This window comes from Poecilia reticulata, chromosome 2 (genome assembly GCF_904066995.2).
Source record: "Poecilia reticulata chromosome 2, P_reticulata-male-v2, whole genome shotgun sequence".
NCBI lineage: Eukaryota > Metazoa > Chordata > Actinopteri > Cyprinodontiformes > Poeciliidae > Poecilia > Poecilia reticulata.
In genome coordinates, this window is record NC_088831.1 from 40,281,731 (window position 1) to 40,306,273 (window position 24,543).

Here is a 24,543-nt window from a genome sequence, read left to right on the forward strand (position 1 = left end):
TTGTTAGAAACTACAAGCACCGATGAATAGCTACCTGCATGTTTTAAAAGTTAAAAGACCAAACCTTAACATGCATTATTAATATAATAGGTTTTAGAACTACTGCAGAAGCCAACATCCACATATCTCTCAGTCTCATCTCCGCTTTTGGGGGTACAGTCAATAAGACCCAAGGAAAATGAATGACCTCCTGGAGTGCTTTGTGACCACCAATAGTGTGTCAGCTATTTTCTTAAATATTTTTAGAAAAGTACAACAAAATAATTCTGTCAAAAGGTGAATCATTTGCAGTTAAGATTGCCAAAAATCCACTAACATTGAATCACAAACAGGCGGAAGTCGAGAGGTATCCACAACAACTAGATGAAAATGTTGGCCTAAAAAGGTGTATAAGATATGTGAGGAATTTTGTTTAAATAAACAATGTAGAAGAAATAATAAAAACATCTCTGATAGAAATGGTTTGCTCTTTGTAACAGCGACTGGAATTTATTTTTTAAATCCCATTTTTGTAGGGGAACAACATGACCCAGTATAAATATTAACTTAGCACCTGATAATTCTCCAGTATGTATCTATTTATCCCACTGTAAAAATTAGCACACAGAGGCAACAGTTTGAGTTAAGACCTCCAGATCAACCCACCAGGCTTCCCCTGCAGCTCTATTTTTGGAGGGGGTACAGTTCATGAGCTACAACGGTTACAGAATAGGACACCCAGGGCCTCCATCTGAGACATTAAATCTACAATATGGTGGATCTGCAGGAAGAAAGGGCTCTTGTTTGAGCCAACGAACAGGTGCTCACTGCCAAGAGTTCCTATCAGGTTTGGCTTCAGGGTGAGGCCCTGGTCTCTTTGATCTGGGCAGTACAATAGCATCTTTTATTGGATTTATAATAAAGATTGTTAGATTACTTTTTACTGACCCCAATTCCAGGGCCTATGTACACATCATGCAATGATACATAACAGACAAAATGGTCCTGACCAGCAGTGGTGTTGAGATTTATTTGAAATAATACAATGTTAGTTTAAAACATACATCCTGCAGCATTAAACAATACTTTAATTTTTAGTTTTTCAAGTTTTGTTTTTACTTTTATGAATTCCAATCAGCAACTGGATGCCGCAGATATTATGGATATTGCTGTTCTATTTCCAAACAAACTTAATTCATTTAGTAATTTATGTTCTTCCTTCTGATAAGGAAGGAGTACATTACCTAAGTGTATTACTTTATCTCCCTTATGACCTTTATATCTTAAGATAAAGTTATCAAAACTATTATCTTTTACCTTCCACACTCTTTTACTACACAGTTAATGAAATTTGTAATAAAATGAGACTTCAATACAAAATTACAATATGTCACTTGCCTAATCAAAATCTGCTATTTAAAAAAAATCTTGCAAGTGACATGTAGGCTCCAGTCCCAAAGGCCACATTTGGCAAACAATATAACTGTGTCTGTTGTACGATAATTTTACGTATTTTCATTAATGGCACGGCCCTATAATACAGGTAGCAGTCACACTTCATATCAACAATGTACTGCAACAGCTACTGGAGGCTTGAGACAGGAGTCCACAAGCATGAAATGGCATTTTAATGAAAAGTCTGATACAGAGAAACATTTTGAGTGGACAAGGAATGACAAACCAATCAGTTTAACAGCACAGTCAAGGCAAAGCATTTCTCTGAACTGCTGAAATGCTCTGTGTTTGTTTTGTGCAAGTAACTCTTCTCAGTGATGAGGACAAACAAGATGGTGCAAAAAGAAGTCAACTCATCTATTCACAACTCCATAGTTATCACACAACAGTAAATAACTAGTATTATCTCCTGGCAAATGTTGCAAGGATTAAATTAAAAAAAATATTTGTTCCCCTTTTCTCTGCTTGCAATAGACATTTTTAAAATTTTAAGTTCTTAGCTTTGTTACTATTTTATAGCGCTAATTTTTAAGGACCCTTCTGGTGCCATTGTTCTCTTTAACTATATATCACAGTGGCTGAATTCCAAAAATAGCTGCACTGTTCTATAATATGTTAAAGCTTCCATTGTTAGAAAAAGAAAATAAACCTACATTTTGAAGAAAAAGGTGGTAAATCCAGGGTTTTTTTGTAGTAGTCACTTAACAATATTGTTCCTATTCTGTTGCTATCAAGACAGGATTTGGCATGAGTTTTATTTTGTTTGTTTTGCCTTTTGAATATTTTTTTTTCATGGCCAAAAGCTGCAGAACAGCAATCTTGAGCATGAACGACAGTATGTGCCGCGCAGAGGAAGGGTATGAGGAGCACATACACAAGAGTGACCAACATGGCAAACACCATGTTTTCCTCCTGGCTCAGGTTGGTTGTTTCTGACAGGGAGTAGTGTATTTCTGAAAATGACAACCCTCTGCAACTCTCTGAGGTTAAACTGGCTTAGATAATATATTTAGCATTTTTGATTGGTTTATGGCAATAAAAGTATTAAGAAAAAATAAATAGTATTTACCATATTACCTTATATTTACTATGCAAGAGATGCAACATCATAAATCAAATATTGGGAATTAAAGCTAGCAAAAAGTTAGACAATTTTTTCTGAACAGGTTTGATAATGCATTTATTTACTAAAATTATTTTTTCGAGGTATTAACAAGGAATGGAATATTAGAGACTTTTAGCGGTAAGAGTCTTCATACTAAAGATTGTGCCTAATTCCACAGTCTTAAAATGTAAAAAGGTTGAAGAAAATATGTGATTACTTAAAAAAAAAGGCTAATTTCAGTAACAAAAATCACCATCTTGCATTAAACTTCAAAACAAACATTTAATACATTTAACTAAAGTTATTAACAGCATTGTTTTTTTTTATAATCTGAGGAAAATAATCAAAGAGCTTCATCAAAGCTATCTGTTACCATGAACTTTGGATTTGTAATAAATGGTTATGAAAACTATTATATAACTTTTTCAAACACTGCCTTTATTACAATACAGCTAATAAACACAGGCAGCACGAAAATCAAAGTGTTCATCCAGGTATGGTTACAAAACAGTATTACCTAAGTGTGACCTTACCGTACTGATTGCAGATAAGAAGAGCAAAAAACATACAGAAATTCAATTGTTTAGAGTAACAAAAAAGTGGTTCTAGTCATGAACAAAAGGAAAACCTCCTGAAAACACCAACATTGCTATAAGGAGCAATGAACCACTGCCTTTTTTTATGACCAAAGAAAATAATCGGACATCAGTTCATCTGTTTCTTTCTGTGTGTTTGCTCTTTATTCTCAAACCCTCTGTTAGTCGTAGCAGATGGTTGGTTCTGATGGAGGTTTCTTGCTGGTAAGAAACATATATGCATGTTCACTATGAAGGATCGCTATAAAGTCAACGACACAACGGAAGTGATTGTTGATTATCTCTATGTGCTAGTCCAGGAGGACTGAAAACCACAAAGTACTTTACAATGAAAACACTCTTAAAAACTTGAAGAATACAAAACAGGATAAAGCAGAACACAAATCATACAAAAACCTAGTTAAAAGCCAGACTATAAAGAAGTCTACAACTGCTTTTTATACGAATCAACAGCATCAAGACATCCCAAAAATTGAGGCAAAGCATTCCACTATCTGGAGATCACCACTCTAAAATATTTATCCCCCTTTGGTCTTAAAACTTATTTGAGGAACCATTAACTGTAACAATCGTTGACTGGAAGATCTCAGACTGCCAGAAGAGGCAGTTTGAAACTGCCACCAAAAGGAAAACCTCCTTTTGGTGGTCCTGCCCTGTAATATGAGATCACAGGGCAGAACCACATTGGGATCTAAAAATAAAGACTTTTAAACGATTTCTAAAATGTACCAGTAGCCAAGGTAATAAAATTAAGACTTAGAGTAGCCTTTGGGTTAATTTACTGCCTCTTGCATGTATTAGTTAAATTCCTTGCATCTAGATCTGAACTGGATGGAGACGGTCAAGAGATGTGTCTCATTCAGACACATGAAAAGGTTGTTAGAATAGTCGAGACGAGGGGAAAGATGCTCAATCATCTCTAATTTTGAATTTGATGCCAATGTTTGAGGTTTAGAAATATTTCTTTGCTGGAAAAAAATCTGTCTCTGATGAATTCATGTGAATGAAACTCTAATGACATGATAGAATGAAAAATCATACCAAGATTTCAAAGGGTTGGTTTGAATAAAACGTCTAATACACCAAGGTTTTGCTTGGTTTCTCTCATTTGGTTCAACTAATGTCTTCTTGAGCCATCCAAATACAAGCAAATCAAGATTTGCAAGAGGCCATCGACAAAATACAATGACTGAACTACTTTCAGACCAACAACAGAGTATGCTAGTGTGCCATGAAATATTCATAATAAATTCTTCTCTATTTTTTTGTTGGAAAAACTCTCCGTGTCATAATTAGCTTAAAATTCCAAATAACAATCCTCCACACCAACTTTTATTGTTCAGATTTTCTGACATCTTTTCATCTTTAGCTGTGCAGCAGTTCTAACTAGCTTATTCATAACCAGTAAAAATAGGTGGAAATTTGGTTCCCTTTGTGTTACTTCTGTTTCCTGCATTTGTAGTAGAACTAAAATTTTTGCCTAAATATCCTAGCTTGCTATGACTCATAGTCTTAATTATTAGCTTAAGTTTTAGCCATAAGGCAATTTTTATACCCATCATTTTAATTCTAAAATGTAAGACTTTTCTATCCTCCTTTCACTATTTTCTCCAAGAAAAAAACAACCTGTAACATGAGAGCTACATCACAAAAAACTGCAGGCATCAGTATAGTAAATGGTAATAATCGTGAATGGACAATTGTAAAATCAGAAAGTCGTGTATACCTGCTTATTTAAAAAAAAAAAAAGTACTAGAAAGCATGAGTGAGGAGGCTAATGTCTGCCAAAGTTTTTGTTGTAAAACTACAACAATCCCAGACACAAACACAACAAAGGCCAGATGTAAATTACACAACTTTGTATGTAATATGTTGAAAATACCAAAAAAATTAATAAATGTAAGCAGCAATTTAAGACAGTAAGGCCGAAACACAGTTACAGGGTGATGTAACAAGAAGATTAGGTCATCCATTAAAATCAATGCTTAAAATGGTTCAGCATTTTTTTTTTTTATCTTTGGCTAGTTTTAGCAAAAAGCAAATAGATAAATATATATCTATAGCTCCTCATCTAAGGTTGTGTTCAGATACTTTCAAGCTTGATTGAAGATAAAATCATAATTCTATTTTTATGTGTAAAAATCTGAAATAAATTAAAGTTGATTCTAAACAAATGTAATCTAGTAATTGTGAACATTCAGAATCTATGTGGAACTGTTGCTTCCACACTAATAGCTATAATACTAATCTTTTTCCTGAAGGATGTGCTGCATTACTTCCTAAATGCTCATGTTAAAAATTACTTATGTTCACCTTAGACGACCTTCGGCCACAGTTATATCATACAGGAGTCCAATGTTCCTGATAGCACACGTCCAATAAAACACCACATAAATTATCTTGGATTTCATAATTATGACGGTGCCACACAAAAAATGATGCCAAAAAGGAGGAGCTTTATTCTTTAAATAGCTGTAGAATCAGAAGAAATCCTCAGTGCATCCTATTTGGGTCACGATGCAGAAGCTACTGTGGCTGGGGTGTTTGTATTTTCTGTGCATCCTTGGAAGTCAAGCTGGGGTTGTGAAAAGACAGGATGACGTTGTGCATCTTGCAGGACCCCTGGCAAAACCCGAGCTGAGAACCTCCAAGAGTGACAGGTAAGATTTGTTTAAGAAGTAACACATACATGGAGTGCTTTTTCATTCTTCTTTTTCATTCTTATTTATATTTGATGTCTTTTTTTAAGCGGTGGAGAGAAAGATGTTCTCCTCACTAAAGCATTCCCTGCCGGCTTCCAATGGGCTACATCCACAGAGGCTTTCAAGATTGAAGGTGCATGGGAAGCAGAAGGGAAAGGCGAGACCATCTGGGATCGCTTTGGTCATGAAAACCAAGCCTTTAATAATCATAATGCTGACACAGCTGCTGACAGCTACAGGAAGGTTGATATAGATGTCTACCTCCTGCGAGGTCTTGGAGTCAACACCTACCAGTTCTCCATTTCCTGGGCCCGTATATTCCCCTCAGGTCAGAAAGACAGCCTGAATGAAGAAGGAGCTCTCTACTATGACAATCTGATCAATGCTCTTATTGAATCTGGCATACAGCCTGTTGCCACTATCTACCATTGGGATCTGCCTCAGACTCTCCAAGACAAGGGTGGATGGACCAACCCTTCCATTGTTGCAGCTTACACGGACTATGCAGCCTTCTGCTTCCATAGATATGGAAACAGGGTCAAGAGCTGGAACACATTCAGTAGTCCCTGGGTGGTGAGCCATGCTGGATATGGCACTGGTGAGCATGCTCCAGGAATAAAAGACTATGTGACTGCTTCTTACCAGGTAAACATAGTGGTATCACCACATCAAAACCTTTTAAACATGTCTAAATTTTGTGTAGGCTATAACCCTTCACTTTTTAATTCTTATTTCTACAGGTTACTCATAATATACTGAAATCCCACGCTGAAGCCTGGCATGTCTACAATGACAATTACAGAAAGACACAGGGAGGGAAAGTGGGCATTGCACTAAACTCTGACTGGGCAGAGCCAGCTGATGCTGCCAAACCTGAAGATAAGGCAGCTGCAGACCGCTACCTTGAGTTTATGTTAGGCTGGTTTGCCCATCCTATCTTCATAGATGGGGATTATTCTAAAGTTCTCAAAACACAGATTGAAGACAAAGCTAAAGAATGTCCCTCATCTGTACCAGCAGTGCTTCCTACTTTCACTGAAGAAGAGAAGGCGAGGATCAAGGGAACGTCGGACTTTTTTGGTTTAAATCATTATACCTCCCGTTTAGTGAGCAGCAGTGTAGGTGGGTGCACCCCTGGCCCTGAAGGAGTTGGAGACTTCCAGGCTAAAGTGGACCCCTCATGGCCTGCTACAGCATCAGACTGGATCTACTCCATGCCCGCAGGGCTACGGTCACTACTGAACCACATTAAAACTAATTATCTAGCCGTTAACAATGTGCCCATTTACATAACTGGGAATGGCATGCCAACAGATGACAGTGGAGACACCCTGAATGATGTTAGTAGAATTGAGTACATGAGACGTTACATCAGTGAGGCCCTAAAAGGTTAGTGCTTGTAATTTCTGTATTATTTACCATCTGCTTAGCAGAAAGAAACCAACCATAACTTTTTTATGTTGTCTTCTGTTTCATTTTACAGCTATTGAACTCGATAAAGTGGATGTGCAGCGATTCACAGTGCAATCACTTATGGATGGATTTGAGGGAAATAAAGGGTACAGTGAAAGATTCGGACTTCACCAGGTTAATTTTGTAGATGGATACAGGCCGAGGACACCAAGGCAGTCAGCATATTTCTTTGCTCAGATCATTGAGCAAAATGGTTTTGTTTCACAAAAACAAGATCATTTTGAAGGTGTGAAAATATCACCACCTCGCCGTTCCACCCCACTGCCACCCTCAGAGGTCCCATCAGCATCAAAGGCTGTCTGGGAAAAATTTACACCACAGAAAAGGTTAGATAGACAAATGTATCACTATGGTACATTCTCACAAGACTTCTTATGGGGCGTCTCATCTTCAGCTTACCAGATTGAGGGTGGATATAACCAGGATGGGAAAGGACCCAGTGTATGGGATGTAGTCAGTAATAACCCAGGTAGTGGTATTCCTGAAGATGTGAATGGAAATGAAGCCTGTGACAGTTACAATAAACTTGATGGAGACCTTTACATGCTGCAAGCTTTGAAAGTGAAGTCATACAGATTTTCTTTGTCGTGGTCCAGAATCTTTCCCAATGGCAGACGTGCATCCCTGAACCAAAAGGGTGTTGATTATTACAACAGACTTATTAATGGCCTCTTGGCCAGAAAAATCACCCCAATGGTCACAATTTATCACTGGGACCTCCCACAAGCTCTACAAGACATTGGTGGCTGGCAGAATGTAGAGATGATTGACATTTTTAATGATTATTGTGACTTCTGCTTTGCCACCTTTGGTGACAGAGTAAAATTCTGGATGACCATGAATGACCCTCAAGGACTTGCATGGCTAGGATATGGAACTGGACAAATCCCTCCAAAAATTAAGGAGCCAGGAACAGCACCATACCAAGTTGCACATAACTTAATAAAAGCTCACGCTACAGCATACCACACGTACGATGAGAAATACCGCGCTTCTCAAGGAGGGATGGTTTCCATTGCACTCAATGCTGAATGGGTTGAACCCAAAGATATTAATGTCCCTCGTGATCTTGTTGCTGCTGACCGTGCAATGCAGTTCCATGTGGGTTGGTTTGCCCACCCAATCTTCAAGAATGGGGACTATCCAGAGGCCCTGAAAGCCCAAGTTTTAGTTAAAAGTGAACTCCAAGGTCTTAAACAGTCAAGACTCCCTTCTTTCACAGAGGAGGAAAAGAACTTTATTAAGGGAACTGCTGACATGTTCTGTGCCAATCACTACACCTCCAGGCTAGTAACCCATGTTACAGGTGCACTTTCTCCAGCATCTTATCAAAGTGACTGGGACTATCAAGAAGAAGAGATACTTGATCAACCAACGACACCAATTGGATTCACAAGAGCTGTATCATTTGGGATGAGAAGGCTTCTCAACTGGATCAAGGAAGAATATGGAGATCCAGATATTTACATTACTGAAAATTCAGTTGCCACTCCCAGAGAATGGGCTTATGATGAAATTGACAGAGTCTTCCTTCACAAAACCTATATTGATGAGGCTCTTAAAGGTACAGTAATAATTATCAAAAATGTTTGTTGTATATTACAATGTCTTGCTCATTCACAACTAATTTCTGTTTATTTTCTTATGTCTATCTTAACAGCCTATGAACTTGATGGAGTCAAGGTGAAAGGCTATGCAACATATCTCATGGATTCTTTCCAGTTCCTTTATGGCTACCTATTTGGGTATGGTCTGCACCACGTTGACTTCAATAACCCAAACCGACCCAGAACACCTAAGTTTTCGGCTCATTTCTACCATAATATTATCAAAGACAATGGTTTCCCATTGCCAGAAGATGAAAAGATGATATATGGAGAATTCAAAAAGGATTTCATTTGGAGTAGTGCAACAGCATCATACCAGGTAAAAAAGCTTACATGACAAATATAATCCAAATGTTTTGATAATTTATTTTCAGATCAATCTAAGTTACGGTCAAGTTAAATCCCCCAAAATGGCAGTTTGTATTCAACTGGTTTCAGCAAGGTGTTTCCTGATTGTAGCATTTTTTTAGAATAAATAGGATTCTCATCACCAATTTCTAATCACTGGTTTAGACTAGCCCATACCAATACTAATTTGTCTCATAAAGCTATAATTGACACAATTCCAGTATTATGCTCAAGCATTCTTTCTTTGGGCTATAGGTGAAAAAGAATATTAAGAGCAGATACAACGTCAAACTTTCTTGCTGCTAAATTGGGATTATTTACCTAAAACAAATTCAAAATGTCAAAGTTTACATTTGAAAGTGGTATGCAGCATATTTTATCAGCTAAAACTGAGGTCAGCAATATTTACTGATTCACTATATGTGTAATCCCAAAAGGATGAAACCATAGACACTTACTGAAAATCTGAGATTTATAAAAATTTGCAAATTTCCTTCAGAGATTCCAAGCTTCCCGGTACATGCTGATGTCTAAATCCCTGTTTTCAAGTGGCAACATTAATCCACTTGCAACCCCATTTTCAATACCTCTTTTTTTTTCCTCAGTTGTTGCTACAGTTATTGGAAATTTTTTACTATACTTTATGGTATCAAGAAAATTGTACTCTAAAATAATGGTTTTACCATAAAAAATATTTTATGGTATTAAACTCTAAAATAATGGTTGTAATTTGAAACATATTAATGAGTTAAATTTTCCAAATTTACTCATTGATTTTTGCCAACGTCTCTGGAAAAATCATCCCCTCAAAAATCCAGCAGCAAGAAATTAGGCATATCCTCTGTTCTGATTTTCCTCATTCCAGATTGAAGGGGCATGGAGAGAAGATGGAAAAGGTCTCAGCATCTGGGACAAGTTTACCCACACTCCTGGAAAAATATCTGAGCATGACACTGGGGATGTGGCTTGTAACAGTTACAATAAGATGGAAGATGACATTGCTGCACTGAAGACAGTCAAGGTGTCTCACTATCGCTTCTCCATATCCTGGCCACGAATCCTACCTGATGGTACTACCAAACACATCAATCAGGCTGGTCTAAATTACTACAACAAACTTCTGGATTCCCTCATTGCAGCAAACATTCAGCCTCAAGTAAGTATTTCTCAAAAATAATCATTAGGAAATTTTTTTTTACCTCTTTTACCAACTGTTTTTCTCTTGGATCAGGCCACTTTGTATCACTGGGATCTCCCACAAGCTCTACAGGACGTTGGAGGTTGGGAAAATGAGACAATCATTGAGCGATTCAGGGATTATGCGGATGTCCTCTTTGAGAATCTTGGTCCCAAAGTGAAACTTTGGATCACTTTCAATGAGCCCTTCATAATAACTGTATTAGGCCATGTCCAAGGTGCACATGCCCCAGGTATGTAAGGTATTCTTAACTGGAATTACACTTTATGATAAGCATGGCAGATGTCAGACTTATGGACTTTAATCAATGCAGAACTCCAAAGGAAGCAAATAGGCTGCATTTACAAACATGTATATTTAATTATACCTACATGATAAACTCTGCATCACCATATTTAATTTTATATTTTCCAGGTTTCAACGACAGACCAGATACTCTTCCATACATTGTAGGCCACAACATAATCAGAGCCCATGCAGAGGCCTGGCATGTTTACGATACGAAATACAGACCCTCACAGGGAGGACTGGTCTCCATCACTGTAAACTCAGACTGGGCAGTACCCAGAAACCCCTACAAGCAAGAGGACCATGAAGCTGCACGAAACGTGGTTGAGGTATATATTGTATATTGTCCTGTGATTGTATAACACAAAATCTTGTGTGGTGTTGTAGTTGACGATTGCTGTGTGTGAAACTCTGTCCACAGTTTTATCTTGGCTGGTGGGTCCATCCCATTTTTAATGGTGACTACAGCCCACTGGTGAAGAAATCTGTTCTAGAGCAAAGTCTTGCAGGTGGTTTGGCAAAATCCAGGTAAAATGTTTGGCTACATTTTGAAATACTTTGACTATAGTTTGTGAGAAATGAATGCCTATGCAGATTCTTCTCAATTTTATTTTCAACTTATTACATCCACTGATGTTTTCTCATATAATTTCTTCTTGAAATTTTCTACTTAAGGCTTCCCGAGTTTACTCCTGAGGAAATTAAGCGAATTAATGGCACATATGATTATTTTGGATTAAACCATTACTGCAGTGTCTTGGCATTCCCTGTAGACTTTGGAACTACTCAACACTTTGAGGCAGACAGGTAAGGCCATTAGCTTTGTCACAAAGCAATTTAAAACCAACTTCATATGGAAATCATGACTTCATGTGCTCATTGCATCTTTCCTAAATATTCTTTTAAAAAGTGTCCACGTTTTTAATTTAAACTCTAAATTACATAATTATTCTCTTGTCACAGGGGTGTGGTGGTTATTAGTGATCGGACCTGGTTGGAAACCGGTTCTGTCTGGCTGAGGATGACACCATTTGGTCTCAGAAGATTGCTGAAATTCATCAAGGATGAGTACAGAAATCCTCCGATTATCATCACTGAGAACGGTGTCTCTGAAAATGGGCCAGTTGATCTGAATGACGTTCACAGGAAATACTATTATGAACAGTACATCAACCAAGTGCTGAAAGGTATTAAAACAACTTCATGGCATATGGAGTATATTCAACCTAGAAACTTACATAAATTAAGATGTAGGACCAACTTGTGTGCTTAAATAAATTTTCTTTTTTCTGCAGCTTATTTGCTTGATGATGTGAATGTCATTGGCTACACTGCTTGGTCTCTGCTGGACAACCTGGAATGGGCTGTTGGCTATACAGAGAGATTTGGACTTTTCTATGTCAATCGCACAGACCCTGATCTGCCTCGAACACCCAAAGCCTCTGTGTCCTATTATTCCTCCATCATCAGCTGCAACGGGTTTCCTGACCCAGCAACTGGACCTCATGAGTGTTGGAACTCTAACCCTACAATTGCTGACCCCTAAGCCTGAAGGTAAACAGATTCAGTTTTTTTAAGGTAAACTGATTGAGATGTTCTGATTTCAGGTCAGATCAAAAATTGTCTAGTCAAAATACTTAGTTGGACATATCTACTTTGAATTGAGATCAATTTTACTGTTCAAATTATACCAAGCAGTAGAAGTATGCAACTTTACTATCACAAGCAAGCTTATCAAATAATATGTTTTAAGAGTTTCAGAATGCATTGTTAATAATACAAAGTTTAGATTCACATTACTGTGAATGATTAATAAAGTGTCTATTTTTCTCCCTGAAGCAACAAAAGAGGCAATTCCTGGAATCAACAGTGTGAACTTCCTGGGTATGAGCCTCTCCTTTGAAGATGCCGTGACCAGACATTTGCTTTGCTGATTGTAGCACTTGCTGGAACAATTTGTGTGGCTGTTGGATTGTTTCTAGTAAAAAATGTGTTCCAAAAGAAAATTTAATTGAGGGAGGAAGAGAGATTCTGATTGCAGCTTGACTTCCACATTTAATGCAGATATGTATAATTTCCATATTGAAATTTAAAGGGCTGAATTTTGCAAAAACACAATCATCAACAGAGAATTTGGAGTTTTTGAACACTGTATGTTATATTTGTTCTATATTTAAAATAATATAAATATAATTTATCTTTGCAACCAAAGGTGCAGAGGAGAACTTATTGCTTACTGGGAAGTTAAGATGACTGGACCCAGTTTTTTCCATTTGCACTATTTGTGGTATTTAAACTATTTTTGTTCCTCTTTGTGGTTTTTTTGTGTGTGAAAAAATGTTAAGCTAACTGAAATAAATTACTGGTGAAACCCATGTCAACTGTGTGTAAAACTCTAGATTAGTTCTGCCTATTATATCGGTAGAATGTTTTTGCATAATTTGTGTCTTGTGAAACTTTTTACCACCATATAAAAAGCACTGATCAAGTCACTGTCATACTAACTTATTGTAACATCAAGAACCATTTATCTAATATGTGTGAGACAAACTGGAAGAAAGCACAACATAAAAACCAACTAATATCTGATTTCTGCTACTTGTCCTATGAAGCTTCTGTTCAATAAACTTATTGCAACGCACCACACTGTTCCTGTTTTGATTTTGTACACAACCTGTTCCCCTCAATTATATTACTTTTTCATTTATTTTGAGATAATGTCTGACTTTGTGCGGTTTTGGTTCTTTTTTTACTGCTCCATATCAGTTTGTCTCCCCCTGCTCCTCATACTTGCTTTCTTTATGAACAGCTCATAAGCTAATAGTACTGAAAAAACAAATCCCACTGTTTCAATCTGTCATTTTTTAATACAAAAAACACCAACTAAGTTCCATTTCAATTACCTAAATAAGAATAATTTCAAATTGAAGGATTGTAAGATGTAAATCCAGCAGATGGCAGCAAATACAACTAGATTAGATGGCTGTCACCTGCTTTAAAGCATCAAGAATTATTAGCTAGTCCCTTTACAGAGTTGTCTTAACTTTTAGGTCCCTGATTGTGGCTTAATGCTTTATCTGTGTTCCTGGACTATCTTTAGATAGTATTTAGTATTTAGACAGTAATTGTCTTAAAAATGTACACTCCTGCTACACAAGTGTTCTGGTTATCTTCCAAATGCAGATAAAAGGGATAACAGAATGTTTGGAGCAATGGCACAGAAACAACCCAAGAAGTTTATGATTTAAGGTGTAAAGCATGCATCAACTAAACTGAAGCTGTTTCTTATTAACAATAATTTAATTGTTTAAATAGCTATTATATTAGCAAATACTAACGGAAGCTATCTTTCAAATTGAAAACCTTAAACTAGTCCATTGGTCACACTGCAGTAACCCTAAGTTAACATTTTAATAAGCAACTAGCAGCAGCACATTTTAGGTTCCTCAGACAACATTAGGATGTTATCAATTGGATGAGTCCAGAGTCTGAGTACATCATACAACTGCAATAAAATACTTATCAAACCCTAATTGTGCAACAATGATATGAGAGCAAAATGTTGTCTAAATAGCTTTGCGATCAGTTGACATTCAGACTGGTTTTCACGAGTCACAATGAACAGGTTGTGGTGGGTTGTGTGTCTGTATTTTTTATGTGTGATTGGTGATTGGAGCAATCAAGTGAATGGAGAAGACGACTTTATGCTTCTTGCTGGCCCTCTGACTGAGAAGAATCACAGAACCTCCAGCAGTGAGGAAAATGTCTTTGACTGCAGTCATCCCATACCAGCAGCTTCCAAGCAGTATTTTAAGTACCTCCAGACCAAAGGAGTGACCCACTTCAAAGTGCCGCTGTCATGGGCAAAACTTCTTCCTATGGGCCTGACCAGCAAGCCTCAACAGGCTGTGAAAAGGTGTTACCATACCCTGCTGAAGAACCTGCAGGAGGAGGGCTTGCAGCCTCTCATCATTCTTCATGGATCAACAGTTCCAGAGTATTTGAGGTCCAGGTATGGAGGCTGGGAAAGTCAGCAGCTGCTAGACATGTTTCAGCAGTATGCTGAGTTTGCTTTGAGAGAATTTGGCCAAATGGCAAACTCATGGGTGACATTTAGTGACCTGGATGAGATTTTGCGTGAAGGACATGCTGTAGATGGTCACACTCCTCTCCAAAATATCCTTCAGCTCAACAAGAAGATTCATGAGTTTTATCATCAAAACTTTCCATATGAAGGTATGTGAACTCCAGTCCTTTCCTGCCTTGATTAATATTCTTTGTTTGTACATATTTATATAATGTTTTCTGGATTGAATTGTCATTTCCAGACATTTTAAATTGCAAGCGGTTACAAATTTGTAATTTTTTTTACTTTTACTATGACTTAGATAGAACCCATCAAGAAAATTGTTTCAAAGTCAGCTGATATTGGCCGTACTGATATTACTTTACTGCTTAGCTGATAACACAGAATGTTTTTCCATGTTATTATCTCAGTAATCAGTCCATGTGAGTTGTATCAAGATCTCCTAAGCAGTCTTTCCAAAACAGCAATTTCAGCAGTGTAAATAATCATCAGCTAGAAAGATTAAATATATTACATGAAGTGTTAATATGTTTTCTTCCTGTCATTTTTTTCTATGCAGGGAGACGTCTATCATTTGGCCTGAATCCAAAACATGTGGATCAACTTTCCAATCTTAAAGCTTTCACAAACGTAAGCTTCTTCTGTATTTACAGTGCACATCAGGTCCCACTGCCTTAAACCAAAACGTAATCTCAAACAATGACAATATTACTCCTTTTTGCAATTCAATAGAACATAATCCAGCTAAGATTTATTGACTGCCATTGTGTGCACAAAACAGTACAATGAAAGTTAGCTGGCACTAATTCTCAAAGACCTAAAATTTATGGAATAAGTAGATTTAATAAATAAATATTATTAGAAAATGGAAGAAGAATAATATATATTCAGCCAGTGTATTTATGTGTCCTGTGTCTGACAGTCAAAAGTCTCTTTGGGATCCTAACTTAATTTGTGTGCCTCTTATCTGCCTGATGAATGGTGGAGAATTACGAGTTGGCTTAGGATGCTCTTCACCTGCTTATGCCTGTGGTTTCCAAGCCTGCTTCTCAGCACACTGTGCTGGATGTTTTAGATATCTCTCTATTCATGTACAGCTGATTCAAGTGACTGCATAGCATTCACAGCATGCCATCACGTTCTGCAAAAGCCTGACAATCATCCAAACATGTAGGTAATATGTGCAGTAGCAAGAAACATGTAGGACAATGGTCCCTGAGGACCCCTTAACTTTTTATTTTGTTAATAATTTGTAGCTTAAGTATTGAGCCTCAACTTTACAAAAGCCTTAATAGTTGCCACAAAAAATGAAAAGTTTTCTGTATTAAATGCAGTCCATTCAGATTCTATGTGCATTATTCATTGGTCACAAACCAAAAACCTAAACTGACTTAAACCCATGGAGAACATAGAAAGCAGCCAATTAGTTTTTCATGGTAATTTGGTTATTTCCACTCAGAGAAAGCAAACAAAAACAAGCACATTCCTATTTGCCATCCCCAGAACAGTAAGTCTTAGTGTGGTATTTTTATTTTTTTGTATTATTGGTGTGTGACAACTCTCATGTGTTATTGTATGTTTGGCACAGGTGGATTTCTTATCCGTGAATCTTGAATATAACTGTGCCTCCTCAAAGAGTTTTGCACAAGAGTTGAGAAACTTGAAGGTACTGCAAACATTCTAATGTTTTTAGGACCATCGTGGATTTTCTTGTTTGCATTTTATCGTTATACAATTATACGATATAAAACTGAGCAATGTTGTGTTCTAGACATCTACTGGAAATTTGCCAATCTTGCTATATAAGATGCCAGTTCGTGACTGTATCCCAAGTGAACACCAGCTTCTTGGAGATTTATTACAAGGTAAGTATCACGCTGGTCAACACATTTTATAGCTTCTTTCTAAATCAACAATAGCATTAATTAAATTACTACTGTTGGATATTTTACAAAGGATGAGTGTTTAATCATTACCCTTGAACCTAAGCAATTATTAGGTAGAAAATAAAGAGTGTTCATAACATTCTTTCTGTGATGTTTGAAAGGACCAAACTTAATGGTTAAACTCTAAATACCTGCAATGTGGTAGTTTTTTACAGAACAAAAATGTACCTTTTAAGTAGTGTCATTTTATAACAGTAACTAGTGCAAAATCAGCCTTATATTTATCAGTCAGTCAAGTTCTACAAGGAAGACAATTTGAAAGGTGGGGAAAAGCTTTGGAGCATTACAGCCAGGCCAGTAAATATTTATTGCTTAAGTTATGATTGTTGCAGGATAATAAAAACTGATTAGATTACATTGAGGTGAAAGTCTTATTGCTAAACTTGAACAGATTACTCTTAAATTGGGCATTTGAAGAAAGGACTCCATAATAATGCCATATGTCAAAAATATTTCTGTCCTTTCATTTCTCCTGTATTGTGATAGTTTTATGGAGCAACAGTCTGAATATTATGGGATGTGACATGAAGAATGTGTTGGATGAGTTGGACATGCAGGATTCTCCAGTCAGGTAGCACATTTTTTACAGATTTATATGGTTTGATCTTTTCCCTTATAATTTCAATAGTTTCCATTCCTTTACCCAAAACTTCTCATTTCCAAATATTTCATCAGCAGACCCGAATTCAAGAAGAGTCATAAAAACATCTTGCATAAATTTGGAGACCAAGCCAGCGATGATAAAGATCTGTTCCTCACTAAAGCCTTTCCCCTGGGCTTCCAATGGGCAACGTCATCAGAATCTTTCAAGGTTGAAGGTGGTTGGTTGGAAGGGGGAAAAGGAGAGACTATTTGGGATCGGTTTGGTCATGAAGGTCAAGCTTTTGCAAATCACACTGCTGATCTTGCTTGTGACAGTTACAACAAAGTTGATATAGATGTCTACCTCCTGCAAAGTCTTGGAGTCAACACCTACCAGTTCTCCATTTCCTGGGCCCGTATATTCCCCTCAGGCTACAAAGACAGCCTGAAGGAAGAAGGAGCTCTCTACTATGACAATCTGATCAATGCTCTTATTGAATCTGGCATACAGCCTGTTGCCACTATCTACCATTGGGATCTACCTCAGGCTCTCCAAGACAATGGTGGATGGACCAACTCTTCCATTGTTGCAGTTTACACAGACTATGCAGCCTTCTGCTTCCATAGATATGGAAACAGGGTCAAGAGCTGGAACACATTCAGTAGTCCCTGGGTGGTGAGCCATGCTGGATATGGCACTGGTGAGCATGCTCCTGGAATAAAAGACTATGTGACTGCTTCTTACCAGGTAAACATAGTGGTATCACCACATAAAAACCTTTTAAACATGTCTAAATTTTGTGTAGGCTATAACCCTTCACTTTTTAATTCTTATTTCTACAGGTTACTCATAATATACTGAAATCCCATGCTGAAGCCTGGCATGTCTACAATGACAATTACAGAAAGACACAAGGAGGGAAAGTGGGCATTGCACTAAACTCTGACTGGGCAGAGCCAGCTGAGGGTGCCAAAGATGAAGATAAGGCAGCTGCAGACCGCTACCTCGAGTTTATGCTAGGCTGGTTTGCCCATCCTATATTCATAGATGGGGATTATTCTAAAGTTCTCAAAACACAGATTGAAGACAAAGCTAAAGAATGTCCCTCATCTGTACCAGCAGTGCTTCCTACTTTCACTGAAGAAGAGAAGGCGAGGATCAAGGGAACTTCTGACTTTTTTGGTTTAAATCATTATACCTCCCGTTTAGTGAGCAGCAGTGTAGGTGGGTGCACCCCTGGACCTGCAGGAGTTGGAGACTTCCAGGCTAAAGTGGACCCCTCATGGCCTGCTACAGCATCAGACTGGATCTACTCCATGCCCGCAGGGCTACGGTCACTTCTGAACCACATTAAAACAAATTATCTAGCCGTTAACAATGTGCCCATTTACATAACTGGGAATGGCATGCCAACAGATGACAGTGGAGACACCCTGAATGATGTTAGTAGAATTGCGTACATGAGAGGTTACATCAGTGAGGCCCTAAAAGGTTTGTGTCTATCTTTTCTTTAATACTTGGCATCTGCTTAGCTGAAATAAACCATAAATACATTTTTAATATTGTCTTCTGTTTCATTTTACAGCCATTGAACTCGATAAAGTGGATGTGCAGCGATTCACAGTGCAATCACTTATGGATGGATTTGAGGGACATAAAGGGTACAGTGAAAGATTCGGACTTCACCAGGTTAATTTTGTAGATGGATACAGACCAAGAACACCAAAACAATCAGCATATTTCTTTGCTCAGATCATTGAGCAAAATGGTTTTGTTTCACAAAAACAAGATCATTTTGAAGGTGTGAAAATATCACCACCTCGCCGCTCCACCCCACTGCCACCCTCAGACGTCCCATCAGCATCAAAAGTTGTCTGGGAAAAATTTACGCCACAGAAAAAGTTTGACAGACAAATGTATCACTATGGCAATTTCTCACAAGACTTCTTATGGGGCGTCTCATCTTCAGCTTACCAGATTGAGGGTGGATGGAATGCGGAGGGGAAAGGACCCAGTGTATGGGATACATTTACTCAGAAGCCAGGTAGTGGTATTCCTGAAGATGCAAATGGCAATGAAGCCTGTGACAGTTACAAAAGACTTGATGAAGACATTTATATGCTGCAAGCACTGAAGGTGAAGACCTACAGATTTTCTTTGTCATGGTCCAGAATCTTTCCCAATGGTAGACGTGCATCCCTGAACCAAAAGGGTGTTGACTACTATAACAGACTAATTGATGGTCTCTTAGTTAAGAAAATCACCCCAATGGTCACCATGTATCACTGGGACCTCCCACAAGCTCTACAAGACATTGGTGGCTGGCAGAATGTAGAGATGATTGACATTTTTAATGATTATAGTGACTTCTGCTTTGCCACCTTTGGTGACAGAGTAAAATTCTGGATGACCATGAATGACCCTCAAGGACTTGCATGGCTAGGATATGGAACTGGACAAATCCCTCCAAACATTAAGGAGCCAGGAACAGCACCATACCAAGTTGCACATAACTTAATAAAAGCTCACGCTACAGCATACCACACATATGATGAGAAATACCGCGCTTCTCAAAGAGGTATGATTTCCATTGCCCTCAATGCTGAATGGGTTGAACCTAAAGATATCAATGTTCCTCGTGATCTTGTTGCTGCTGACCGTGCAATGCAGTTCCATGTGGGTTGGTTTGCCCACCCGATTTTCAAGAATGGGGACTATCCAGAGGCCATGAAAGCCCAAGTTTTAGTCAAAAGTGAACTCCAAAGTCTTTCGCAATCAAGACTCCCTTCTTTCACAGATGAGGAAAAGAACTTGATTAAAGGAACTGCTGATATGTTTTGTGTGAATCACTACACCACAAGGTTAGTAACCCATATCACAGGTCTGCTGTCTCCACATTCCTATCAAAATGACTGGGACTTCACAGAGGAACAAGAAAGTGGTTCACCAGCTACAGCCATCAAAAACCAGAGAGCTGTATCATGGGGCCTACGGAGACTCTTGAATTGGATCATGAAAGAGTATGGAGACCCTGAAATTTACATAACTGATAATGGTGGGGCTACAACAGCAAAAACCTCTTGGGATGACATTGACAGAGTGTTGTTTTACAAGACTTACATCAATGAAGCTCTTAAAGGTACCTTATTATAATCAAATGCTTTGGATAACATTTTGAAGCTGACATACTGTACTTGATTCTAGTCTTGATCATTCATTTATATTTGTGTTTCTCATAATTACAGCTTATGAACTAGACGGAGTAATGCTAAAAGGCTACACAGCAACATCTCTCATGGACTCCTTTGAGTGGTTAAATGGCTATACAGTTGGCTTTGGGTTCTACCATGTCGACTTTACTGACCCAAACAGACCAAGAACACCCAAGTTGTCAGCTCATTTTTACTTTCAACTTATGAAAGACAATGGTTTCCCCATAACAGAAGATGAGAAGATGCTGTATGGAGAGTTCCCTCAGGATTTCCTTTGGAGTAGTGCCACGGCAGCTTACCAGGTAAGATGAGAGAACCCAAATTTATTTGTCTTGAAATAATTTTTTTGCCTTTGTTTATTGTTCTTCCTTTACTGTTTTTAGATTGAGGGTGGATGGAGAGCTGATGGAAAAAGTCTCAGCATCTGGGATAAATTTGCTCACACGCCACTCAAAATCTTTGACAGTGACAATGGGGACATTGCTTGTGACAGTTACAATAAAATAGATGAAGACATTGCAATATTGAAGCAACTTGGCGTTAACCATTATCGTTTCTCTATATCCTGGACGCGGGTACTTCCTGATGGCACAACAAATCACATCAACGAGGTTGGATTTCGCTACTATGACAGATTGGTGGATGCGCTGCTTGCTGCAAACATACAGCCGCATGTAAGTTTAGCTTGTCTTTGCTCCTCAATATAGAGTATACAACAAGTACATCCAAATACTCAAAAGTGTTTGTCTTTTCTTTCAGGTAACTTTGTACCACTGGGATCTTCCACAAGCTCTGCAGAATGTGGGAGGTTGGGAGAATGACACTATTGTCCAACGATTCAGGGATTATGCTGACGTTATGTTCAGTCGTCTTGGAGATAGAGTGAAACTTTGGATCACCATTAATGAGCCCTATAACGTAGCAATGATTGGACATGGATACGGAGTAGCCGCCCCAGGTATGCTTTACTTGCAATGAACCCTAACAAAATAAAAAATATTTTGTGGTGGTAAGGAGTAAGGAAATGTGATTTAGACAAAAACGCCAAAGAAAGGAAGACTAACTGCATCTAACCCAGATTGTGTTTTCAGGTATTAGTTTCCGTCCAGGTACTCTTCCCTACATCGTTGCTCATAACCTTATCAAAGCTCATGCTGAAGCATGGCACCTTTACAATGACAAATATCGGGGTAGACAGAATGGAAAAGTCTCTATCACTATCAACTCTGACTGGTCAGAGCCCAGAAACCCCTATAAGCAAGAGGACATTGACGCAGCAAGACGTATAATACAGGTAAATCAAGTCCTGTCACATTCTTCACAAAATATTATTGTTCTTCAGTTTTGAGACATTGATGATTTGTGCCTCTTTGTCCAGTTCTACATTGGGTGGTTTGCCCATCCCATATTTAATGGTGACTACAGTGAAATGATGAAGACAATCATTCGGGAACGCAGTCTTGCAGCTGGATTGACTAAATCACGGTACCACAAAAAAACAACAACAAAAAACTACTGTTATCAGCTCTGCTAGATATATTCTTTTTTTTACACCTTTAGTGTTTGCCTGACCACACACCTTTTTTAATTTTCAGCAACCTGTGATTTTGAAAAGCTGGTTTGTGTTGTATGTTCCACGGGATTCCGTTTTCCCATTTGGTTTAAATTGAAGCTAAAACTTTAGAGAACCAATTTTCCACCTAAATTAAATTCAATTTTATATTATCCAGGCTACCTGAATTTACCCCAGAGGAAATAAAGAGAATTAAGGGGACCCATGATTATTTTGGATTCAACCATTACACCACTGTCCTGGCATTCCCTGTTGAGTATGGAAATCTTCAGCATTATGATGCAGATAGGTGAGTAAGAACTTACACATAGCAATTGAGAATGTGTATTGAATATGTTTTAAAATGGAAATAAACACATGAGTTCTGGACTATCCATAGGGGTGCAGGGACATATGTTGATCGTTCCTGGCTAGATTCTGGTTCTGGCTGGCTGAAGATCACGCCATTTGGGTTGCGCAGAATATTGAACTTTATTAAGGAGGAATATGGAAATCCTACGATTATCATCACTGAGAATGGGGTCTCAGAGCGTGGGCCCACAGATCTTAAAGACTCTCACAGGAGTTACTTTTATGAAAAATATATTAACCAAGTACTGAAAGGTATTAAAAGAAATTAATTGAACATACTATGTTTTCTATGACGGACAAAATTAAAAAATGAATTATTTCTATCATGAAAAGATTAATTATGTTTTTCCAGCTTACCGGCTTGATAATGTGGATGTCCGTGGCTACACAGCATGGTCACTCATGGACAACCTGGAGTGGGCCACTGGCTTCTCAGAGAGATTTGGACTTTTCTATGTCAATCGCTCTGATCCCAATGTGCCTCGAGTGGCCAAGGAATCTGTGTCTTTCTTCTCCACCATCATCAACTGCAATGGGTTTCCCGACCCTGCATCAGGACCTCACGATTGTTTGAAGCCCAAACCTGAAGGTAACAGTAGAAGATTATAAACATTTTGGAAATAAAGATACGTTTTTTATAACCGTGTGAAAAATAGTTTCAATTTTACCTAAAACTTGTTTTTTTCAGCAACAAATGCTCCAGAAAATGACAATTCAGTGAACTTTCTGGGTCTGAAGCTCTCCGCTGAAGAAGCTGAAACCGGACTTAACACTACATTTGCTCTGCTGCTTGTGGCAGCAACTGGAGCCATTTGTTTGTCCATCGGTTGCTTTGTCACTAAAAGATGTTCAAAATAAAATGAGAAAGTTGAAATTGTACCTGTAGCTACCATTCAGGCATTTATCTTAGCATTTAAGTGGATATTTGTAAAGTATACATAAAAAACCAGAATCAACAAACATGTAATATTGCAGCTAAAACTGTATGTTTTGGATGATTCACTTATTTTAATTCACTGGGCTTTTTACAACATAAGTAAACTGATATTAAAATGTTTTTGTATTTAAATGTTTATATAGCTAGAAGTGTGATAAAGTGTTTTGAGACATTCAACTAGAGTGTTCAAATATGACATCTTTAATTAAAATATGTAACATTTAATAAAGACAAAAAAGACGGTTATGGTGTTCTATAGTTATTGTGCTTCCTTTAATTTATTTTGCTGCAAAAAAGATGCATGTTGCTATGCAACAAGTGGGAAGCTAGGTATCATATATATCATTATGCTAGATGATCAACATTTAGCAATGTTCATTTTATACTCCAGTAATAGTGGGTGATACGGATATAACTGTTGTGAAGTTCATGTCTTTTTGTTAGTAGTTTTAGTCATCCTGGCTGTTATTTTTTAAAGCACTAACACAGGCAAAATATGAATACATATAATCACATTTTTCAAAACTTGAAAATGTAAACATTTCAGTGGAACAAAATTTTAAATATTATAAGCAATAGCCTTAAAAAACATAGATAACAGGTGTTGGCAACATTACTTAGCTGGGGCGGCTTTTATTCAATTTTAGATTAGCAAACATGTCCTGCCATGCTGTCCTAACTATATTGAAGTTGTTCATCACAAACTGTCCACCAGAGGGCAGAGTAGTATTGATACAACCATCTCGTTATTTTTGATCAGTTCTATCAAAAGACAATATAATTCAGCAGAAAATAAAAACTACATTTTGTAAAGAAGCACGTTTGCTGGATAGTTCCTGCAGAAATAGCAGGTATTTTGTGGGAAGACACTGAATTCAAATTAATTCAAATATTAACTTCAGCAAATAATTCATACATAATGTCAAACCTTTAATAAAACCTGTGTTTAAAGCCAGTAAGGCTGAGCTAGCCTGCAGCTGATGATCAGTCAGCTCTAATAGATGCAGGGAAGCGGTTCGGGTCTAGTCTCAGGAGAATGAGGTTAAATGTTTTTGCGTTTGCAGGAAATGGGGAGGTTGCAGCAGTTTGAGAGACGGCTGGTT

The 24,543-nt window shown here is 37.8% G+C and overlaps 3 protein-coding genes across 4 annotated transcripts in view; 2 read left to right on the forward strand and 1 right to left on the reverse strand.

Moving 5' to 3' along the window:
- The window catches only part of LOC103461731 (histone deacetylase 4), a 219,440-nt gene extending 196,505 nt beyond the window's left edge, over positions 1 to 22,935 (reverse strand). Inside the window, exon 1 of one of the 2 annotated variants that reach the window (XM_081604585.1) lies at positions 22,861 to 22,935. The gene's annotated coding sequence lies outside the window, so the exon portion shown is untranslated. The remainder of the gene's footprint in view (positions 1 to 22,860) is intronic. The other variant, XM_081604584.1, reaches the window with a different exon arrangement.
- Positions 5,389 to 13,444, forward strand: LOC108165652 (lactase/phlorizin hydrolase-like). The gene is made up of 13 exons (XM_081604582.1): positions 5,389 to 5,795; positions 5,885 to 6,482; positions 6,578 to 7,226; positions 7,321 to 8,874; positions 8,971 to 9,236; positions 10,131 to 10,421; positions 10,497 to 10,695; positions 10,878 to 11,080; positions 11,173 to 11,279; positions 11,427 to 11,558; positions 11,715 to 11,938; positions 12,047 to 12,305; positions 12,591 to 13,444. Exons 1-12 carry the CDS (start codon positions 5,653 to 5,655, stop codon positions 12,295 to 12,297), a joined length of 4,617 nt encoding a protein of 1,538 aa, XP_081460708.1. The 5' UTR covers positions 5,389 to 5,652; the 3' UTR covers positions 12,298 to 12,305; positions 12,591 to 13,444.
- Positions 13,971 to 23,361, forward strand: LOC103461729 (lactase/phlorizin hydrolase). Its single transcript, XM_081604846.1, has 17 exons — positions 13,971 to 14,987; positions 15,398 to 15,468; positions 16,427 to 16,504; positions 16,610 to 16,703; positions 17,271 to 17,355; positions 17,460 to 18,114; positions 18,210 to 18,858; positions 18,953 to 20,506; positions 20,613 to 20,881; positions 20,963 to 21,253; positions 21,339 to 21,537; positions 21,671 to 21,873; positions 21,958 to 22,064; positions 22,310 to 22,441; positions 22,532 to 22,755; positions 22,856 to 23,092; positions 23,192 to 23,361. The coding sequence occupies exons 1-17, from the start codon at positions 14,369 to 14,371 to the stop codon at positions 23,359 to 23,361; spliced, it is 5,637 nt and encodes a 1,878-aa protein (XP_081460972.1). The 5' UTR covers positions 13,971 to 14,368.
- Positions 23,362 to 24,543: the final 1,182 nt, after the last annotated feature.